This window comes from Tachysurus vachellii, chromosome 2 (assembly GCF_030014155.1).
Source record: "Tachysurus vachellii isolate PV-2020 chromosome 2, HZAU_Pvac_v1, whole genome shotgun sequence".
NCBI lineage: Eukaryota > Metazoa > Chordata > Actinopteri > Siluriformes > Bagridae > Tachysurus > Tachysurus vachellii.
Genome location: NC_083461.1, coordinates 14,639,747 through 14,648,174, shown reverse-complemented (window position 1 = coordinate 14,648,174; position 8,428 = coordinate 14,639,747). Strand labels below are relative to the sequence as shown.

Sequence of the window (8,428 nt, the reverse complement as noted above, 5' to 3'; positions counted from 1 at the left end):
AGAGAGAGAGAGAGAGAGAGAGAGAGAGAGAGAGAGACCTGAGTGTCTCTTTAACATTAATCAGAGTGAATTTTCCTAACCCATAAATTCCAAATGTTTTTATTCATGTAGCCCATACTCTGAATATACAATGAAATCATTTATTTATTGCTTTATTTTTAATATAAAAGAGGAGCTAATGTTGATATTGACTATAGTTAAAGAATGTTTATAGCTCCTGAGGCTTGTTATTATCTATTATCCCTGTGAGTGAATGCTGAACTATATGTTTGTTGGCTATATTTCGGATGGGAAACAGAATATCACAAGCAGGTGACGCTATTGTTCTCTTTCCCTGTGTTAACCATAACGTGAATCTAACTTAGCCAAAAAGCAACGCAGGATAATTCAGCAGGAAGGGCAGCGAGGTAAAAGTGGTCCAGACAGTAGCCAATCCTACAGCAGTGTACAGGGAAGATGACGTCGCTTGTTTTAGGCGCAGCGACGCGTCCATGTTTAGATCCACTTTAAGCGAAGAGCGTCACAGAGCGCAGTGCCACTGAGCCCATGTGGGACACTAGAGAGGGTTGAAACTGCTCCGGATCGGGGTTCACAAGCTGAACAGTGGGAATAATATGCGTCTAGTATCGGGTATTGGTCACAAGTACAACTAACGCGTGCGGACAGACTGTAGTCGTGTAAAAAAAAAAAAAAGTGTGGCGAGATGAACAGGCTATAACTCCGTGCGCAGAGAGCCAGTTTACACGCTCTCCAAACTCCAAAGCAAATCACGCTAAGAAAACAAACAGAAGGAAATGAACCGTTTTGCTGTTGTGAAAGTACAAATCTTTCTGCTTTTGCTGAGGACACTTAACGCGCCAGTATAGAAAAGAGACCGGACATGTCCGTTACGCACGGGTGTACGCACTTCACACTGGATCGTTTTGATTTTTAATACTCGCGGACGTGATTGTGTTTGGGTTTTTATCCCAACAACAATATCAAGCTGAAATCGGAGTGTCAGACTGGATGTACAGCTGTACTATGTGTGGCCACTCTTTCTGGTGCGGTGCGCAATCAGCGCGCAGAGGATTTATCTGGGAAACCGTGTCTTGTAATAATTAACAAAGTTGATCCACTGTTAAAAGGGACCAAATTAAAAGCCATGATGACTTTCCAAACTTTATGGATATTGTTTCCTCTTCTAGGTGAGTTGATGCTTGTGTTTAAATGTTCGGTGGTATAATCATTTAAACATACTCACTGTAAAGAGCACGTTTAAATGACTTAAAAATGTTTTTATGTTTGGAGTTTGTAGTTTTCACCTTAAATATTCATTATGGAGCGTTTTTTGAACTAAGCTAAATAATTATTATCTGACATTATACATAATACAGCATTCTAATTTCCTATGGTGTATTTCTATACTGTATATAATACATATTAAACTCATGGGCGTGTTCTAACCATGTATTTTTATTCACACAGCCACATGTACATTTCAAATGCTTCCACATATCTTTTCGATACCGATTTTTAGATAAATGCTGTTTTGTGCAGATTTACTACACGTGTCACTGTGTGCTGAACTGGCGCAGACTCGAGCATCCCGGCTGGACTGTGTCCGGGCTCATGAGCAGTGTCTGGGTCGTTATGGCTGCAGCTCTGCTTTCCGCACAATGAGGCAGTGTTTGGCGGGTACAGGGGGCAACTTCAGCGCACTAAACGAGCCCGAGGCACAAGACGAGTGCAGGAATGCCATGGAGTCCATGAGACAGAGCTCTCTATATAACTGCAAATGCAAGAGAGGCATGAAGAAAGAGAAGAAGTGCCTGCGCATCTTTTGGAGTGTCTATCACAGTTTACAGGGTGCGTAAACAAGTGGCTGTTTGGCTTGAAATCATAATTAGTTCCTCATTTATGAAGATGATGAGTTTTGCAGTTAAACCTATCGTGCATGACAAGCGCACTCTGCTGTTAAATGTCTAGAAGAAACCAACGTTTTGACCTTGAGTTGAAAAACTTTTCAAAAGGGATTAATTGAGAATACAAATCTAGAGCAGCACATTTCCATCTAAATTGGAGTAATAATTCTGCAAGCTGTGTTCATGTATGTAATGCTTTGCAACTGCGCTATGCAGCCTCCTGGCATTTCTCTTGGTGTTGTTTTCAAGTGTGCTAATTGAGTTGTTTGTTCTCATTTTCCAGGCAATGATTTGCTGGAGGACTCTCCATACGAGCCAGTGAACAGCCGCCTGTCTGACATATTCCGCCTGGCTCCCATCATATCAGGCAAGCCTGCTGTGGTTATAGCATAGCCTGCTGAAATACAAAGAGCATTATAGAGGCAATATCACAAACTAGAAGTCTAGTAGTTGTTTTATGCTGGGCCTAGTCACTCTTGTTAGGTTATATAAATGTGCTCAGTTGGTGTTGATTGTTTTCTGGTTTCTCCTGCTGCTTTATCATTTTACTGGCTATAATCATGGCACAGCTACACTTTATACACTACTAGTGTCACAGATGATTAAGTCACTTATCTTTGGTATACCGCTGTAGACCTGGATTGATGAATGTCTTCTAAGAAATGCGAATGCTTATCATGGACAGGTTAGGAGCAGGCTATTGATCATTGGAATTTATGGTTTACTGTAAAGACCTGATGCTATGCTGGAGTTGCATTTGAGAGAAAAGCAATGATCTGCAGGTGGTGCTGTTTAACCCTTGGTAAACTTCTACAAACACGTCTTTAATAGAATTTGAGTACTCTATTTTTTATATAAGGGCTATCCTTCCTTTTGAACCTTGCAAGAGTTCATGGCTGCTCTTAATTATTGTTCTGTCTCTGTAAAGTCACCTGAAATTCGCATTTAAGAAAAAATGTCTAGCAATCAATACAAATTCATCATCCACCTTTGTTCTTCAACCACCTGTGTCAGAGTTTTGACACAGTTGGAGCAGATGGACACAAGCACAACCCAGTTAAAGTAGAAAACATTGTTCTGAATGACCAGGTCTCTACGACTGATGTAATTACTTTTTTCCCACTAGTGGAAAATAAATAACGAAGCTGTGAGATTGAGGTGTTTTTATGCCTCAGTAATGTTCACATCACTCTGCCTGTGTGCGTCAGTGCGCTGCAGGTGTATTAAATCATGTGAGTTGTACAGACTGAGAAAGGAGACTGCACTTAGCAGAATTATCTCCATATATGGAGGAATTGCACTGAGACATTAATCTGGAGCCAAATCTAATCATGCGTCCATTCACCTAACCTTCTAATGTCCAGCAGAGTTTTGGTGAATACAGGGCCATTATAAAAGGGTGTAGTGGTCATGGCTGGTCACGGCATCCTTCAGTATTTGTTCACAGCTGTCCCATGCAGGTGCAGGCACCATTTTTATAACTGCCACCACAAAGCTGTTCTGAGAGTCCATTTGGCAGAGCTGTGAATGGTGAGAGAGCAGTCTGATTCTTATTCTGAGCCTCTCACTACAGCAGGCAGACTGTGTAACTGAAATAGGCAGCAAAGCTTTCACAAACAGAATAGATAAACCTTTAGAGGATTCATGCACAGTGGCTACACTTACAGTCATTCAGATGAAGTCTGAGATCACCTCCTCACTCAAGACCATCGCAGTATTTTAGCATTAATCCATATCCTGTTTTCTGTTCTAGACTATTTTCCATTCTCAAAACAACATGTCTCTGGTATATATTTATAAACCTTTTATTCACCCCAAAAAATGAAATGAAACATAATAAATGCATTGAAATTGATTTCTTTAATCCTAAACCGGAATTCAAGGATATTGTTACATTTGGCTAACTAACTAATATTGATCATTAAATACATTAGACAAGCTTGTTAACCATGTTTATAAACAAAACACATTTTGGTATTCCCACATATGGATAATCCATTTACTTTTTAATATAAGATTAAAATAATTATTAGGCCAAAATTTGAAATGACATGCAATTTTAAGCAATTAAAGCTCCTGAAGATTTTTGTATGAAAGGGTTAAATGTCTGCATTCTATTTCACTAGTAACATGAATGCCTATTAAATCTGACTTAATCCACACACCTGAAAGTAAACGTGTTCGTGGAACATAATGAATGACTGACCTTAATCTAGGCACTTTCTCTCAGCTCCTCCATTTACAGTGGGAACCAAAAGTCTGATAACACAGTAAAAAATCTTTTCAATTAAAATGGGAAATAAACAGAAGGTTTCAGAATCTTTAACTATTTAAACACAGAAAGTGAACGTGCAATATCTCTGATATCTATTTATTGTTGTATTTCTTCTTAGTAAACCAAATACTAAGAAACTGAAATTCATGTAAAGTTTCTTCTTTTCACTCAAGATGTTGCGAAAAATATAACTTGTAATAAAAATTTTGTATTAAATTAGAGAAGAATGAAAGATAGAAACATTTTCTCAGATGTTTGGACCCCACTGTATATCCCGCAAGGTTGCAACACAGGTAAACACACCACATCTTTAAACAAAGCTTGAACCGAAAAAAAAAGGGTTGTCATCAGAGTATCTACTTTCACTGACTCTTTTGTTTCAGTTATCAACAAAAATGTCTTCTCTAATTGCTACAGTAACAGGACTTAATGAAACAAAAGTGCCATTATGTTAGAAAATGCCTTTACTAAGCCTTTACACTTCCATTAAGGAATACTACACAATGGGATGGATACAAATAGCTGCATTAACAAGCAGCTCATTGCTGAGCAAGACACTTAACTTACATACCATCAGACCAAACGAGTCTGTCTTCCTTCAGAAACAAAGAATAATTATAAATTGTGGAGATTATCTCTCTGTTAATAAAAATGGGATCCAGGCTTGTTTTAGGTGTAGCTCTAAGATATCAGTGGAACTGTAGTGTTGTTGTAGAGCAGCTCTCACAGCCGGGGTTGTATTGCAGCTTTCTGCTCTTTGATGTCGTGCCAATTCTGACAGGTCTGCATGGTTTTGTCAGCATTAGGCTTTAGTAACAAATCTCCTACAGTTACCAAATGGGGGAAAAGTCAGTCTGATGAAAAAAAACGAGAACAACATACCTCAAGTTCCTAGAAAATAGCATCTAGGATCCAGGGGTAAATTCTGTTACATGTGAAGTGAAATGGATATTAGCTGCTGGTGGGTGGCTCAACTAATGACAGTTACAGCGATTATGGTTCCTATGCTGTTATTATATTCTACAGCATTATGCTGTTTGTTTGCCTGAATCGGCACAGATTAGGACAAAAGGAAAAGCAGGCATGTCTGCACTGGCTGCTCAGTGGCTTGTAAGGAGCCTCAGTGTGACCCAGGTCTTTCCTCAGATGGGTTTATTACACCATTTATCCAAACCAAGCAGCATGTGACATACAGACTAATACCCATTAGAATGAATTTACAATGAAGTGTTGAAATTAAAACATTCCTCCGCTTTATAAATCAGTAGAGGACAGCTTTGAGAGAGCATTTATTCAGCCACCTACAATAGGTTTCATCCTGAACAGAGAGGGAAAGAAAAACACACAGCAAAAGAGAGAGAGAGAGAGAAAGAGAGCGACAGAGAGAGACAGAGAGAGAGAGAGAGAGAGAGAGAGAGAGAGAGAGAGGGAAACATGCAGAAGAAAACACATGAATTAGCAGTTGCATATCATGTAACTGAAATGATCAGTTGCTCATTTGGTTTCAGATAAACCAGCTCACTGTACACCTGAATAAATAGCTTTATTTGCTGTGATCAAATTTTTTAATGGAGAAAAGAGCTTTAAAACAACACTTTCAGGAAAATGATAAATGATGAAAAACATATCAGGACTAAGTAAGTAAATCAACATGGATGCTGTTGTTGGAGATGTGTTGTTACTAAAGGTCTTAGTTTAAGGGAATTCAATGCTTTTCAGTCTTATAGCCCCATTTCATTATGCCAGTAAATAGTAGCTTGGTTTTAAAATCTCTTCACTTCTCTTGGCTCCAACGCCAAAATTCAGGCAAGTAGACAGCTTCTTGTCATATTAACTACCTACATTAGATAGATAGATAGATAGATAGATAGATAGATAGATAGATAGATAGATAGATAGATAGATAGATAGAACTTTATTGTCATTGCATTGTACAGGTACACAGCAACGAAATGCAGTTTGGCATCTACCAGAAGTGCAAAATGTAGCAGTCGTGCAAAAGTGCAGATAAATATCTAGCATATTTACAGCAAGTGGTATATATGGAAGCATATACAGTGAATAAATATAAAGGCTATAACAATGCAGAGATATGTGGACATACAGGAGTACAGTGAATAAATATAAAGGCGCACAGTGAATAATCATTTTAACAGCCTGAACAGCTAGCAGTTACCCAAACACCGAGACCGAGCGTATCAAACTGGGAGAGCATTTTTGCCAGTTGATGTTGTCAAAAAGAAAACCGCTCTGAATTTTAGTTACTAATTCTCCATCTAAACACAGGTCATTTTAAGGAAAACAAAATTAAACAGAATTGCAAATCTGTATTGATCAGTTCAGTCAACTATTAAGGAAGACAAAGACGGTCTAGCAGTTTGACTATCTCAGCCAGTGTTTTACAAGCCAGTGAGACCACCCTGAATTTTTCAGTAGCTAAATCTCATTAGTAACAGTTCATATATCAGCACAAAATAGGGTTTCAGACATTCTGCTTTTGAACAAATACTACTATTGTGAACACAGCATTGGACTGGAGGAAGAAGTGGTGTACACCAGGACACTGTGGGAGCCTTATAACTGATCAGCCATTATTAGCCATTGAGATGATAATAAATCCTACGTCAGACCTTGTTAATTGATTTCCTTGTGTCTCTGCACTGGTTTGCAAGCTTGTCAATAATTTAAGAAGTAAGAATTTAAACACAACCTTAAAATCTTGTAAAAAAAAATATTTTGTGCTACACGGATTTATGTCTAGAACAATGTTCTAGAGGTGAGGAGAGATTTTCTTTGCACCATAAATTTGATGTTAAGTAGACGGTTGGGATCTGACAGTTCAGTTGAATGTAGAAAGTAATCTGATTAATGAAAAGTAATGCATTTTGTTATATAGAAGTTGAAATGAATCTTTACTGTGAGGCTTCCCAGACTTGAACGTCAGAATTTAATTTGGCACTGCAGATGCACTTCTGCTTTGGCTGATGAGACTTGAACAATCAAATTATACCAGTATTGGCATTCTGCTATGGGACACAGTATCGTTTATGTATCTTCTGTCAGCTGAATAGTGGTATTTTGAGGTATTAAGATATTGTATGACTAAAATATATTAGATATATTATATTATATGACCATTTCTACTATTTCAAATCCTCCATCATCCATCATCTACACTTTAAGATGTTTAATTCATCTCCAAGCAAATGTAAGGATGATATATACATCTCAGAAACTAAAATAAACCAGTTTACATACGCTTGCTCTAATATGGCCTAAGCAAAATAAATAAATAAAAATAAAATAGAGCAATGAGTGATGTTGGCTTCTGGACTGGCTGCTTATTTTCTCCATCCTGAAGTAAGCTGGTGAGAAATGGAAAAAATCTAGCAAGCAGCAAGTGTTCTCCTAATAACAGCTCTAAAGATACACCGGTTTCCTGAATAATTCAGTAAAATCCCACCAAAATCCCTTAGTATCTTTCGATAAAAGAAGTCCAGAATGTGTCCATGACTATTCTCCTGCAAGATGATGAAAGAAGGCAGCTGTGTGTGTGTGGGTCGATGCAGTTAAAGTGTGCGAATGGATTGTATGGATCTGTCAGTCAGATGCAAGGAAGGGGATGGAGTTGAAACATCATGGCCATATAATTAGAGTTGCAATGTGGGGATTATTAAGAAGCTATTGAATTAAGCTGAATGATTGTTAGCTGAAATAATTATAAATACAGAGTTGAAAGTCTTTTCATTTCCTTTTTATATAAAAACGCTATTGATGTGACTCTAATTGAATTCTGGATATGAATATGTTTAGAGTGGGATTTGATTTTATTAATACTTACTTCTAAAGACATAGCTTAGTATGGAAAGTAGATTCCATCATTGTTTTAAATATTTGCCTTGGTATGAATCAGACATCTAACTTAATATTCTGATGAATTGGCAGTTTGCTTGACGGAATAAAATCCATTCAATTCATTCTCTGCTATTGGCATGAATCTCACCCAGGCTATACAAGGGAGAGACTTTATTAAAAATGGAAATATGGCCCTGTCAGCGGTTATTGTTTGGAAGTGCAATTCGATTCGGTCTCATTTCTCAGCATTGATATTGACACTGGTGTATGCACTGTGTATGAATGCCAAGTATCCAGGCACCAGCAGCATGTGAGATGTAGAGAAAGGAAAGAGTGACGTGTTGAAATATAGCAAATAATCTATACATCATAAAGCAACTTGAGTCTACTGTTT

The 8,428-nt window shown here is 37.8% G+C and overlaps 1 protein-coding gene across 1 annotated transcript in view; it reads left to right on the top strand.

Annotated features, from left to right (window-relative positions):
• Nucleotides 1-582: 582 nt before the first annotated feature.
• The window catches only part of gfra1b (gdnf family receptor alpha 1b), a 29,038-nt gene continuing 21,192 nt past the window's right edge, over nt 583-8,428 (top strand). The window contains exons 1-3 of the mRNA XM_060890206.1: nt 583-1,187; nt 1,540-1,848; nt 2,188-2,271. Coding sequence (XP_060746189.1) covers nt 1,145-1,187; nt 1,540-1,848; nt 2,188-2,271 — 436 coding nt within the window. The 5' untranslated portion in view covers nt 583-1,144. The remainder of the gene's footprint in view (nt 1,188-1,539; nt 1,849-2,187; nt 2,272-8,428) is intronic.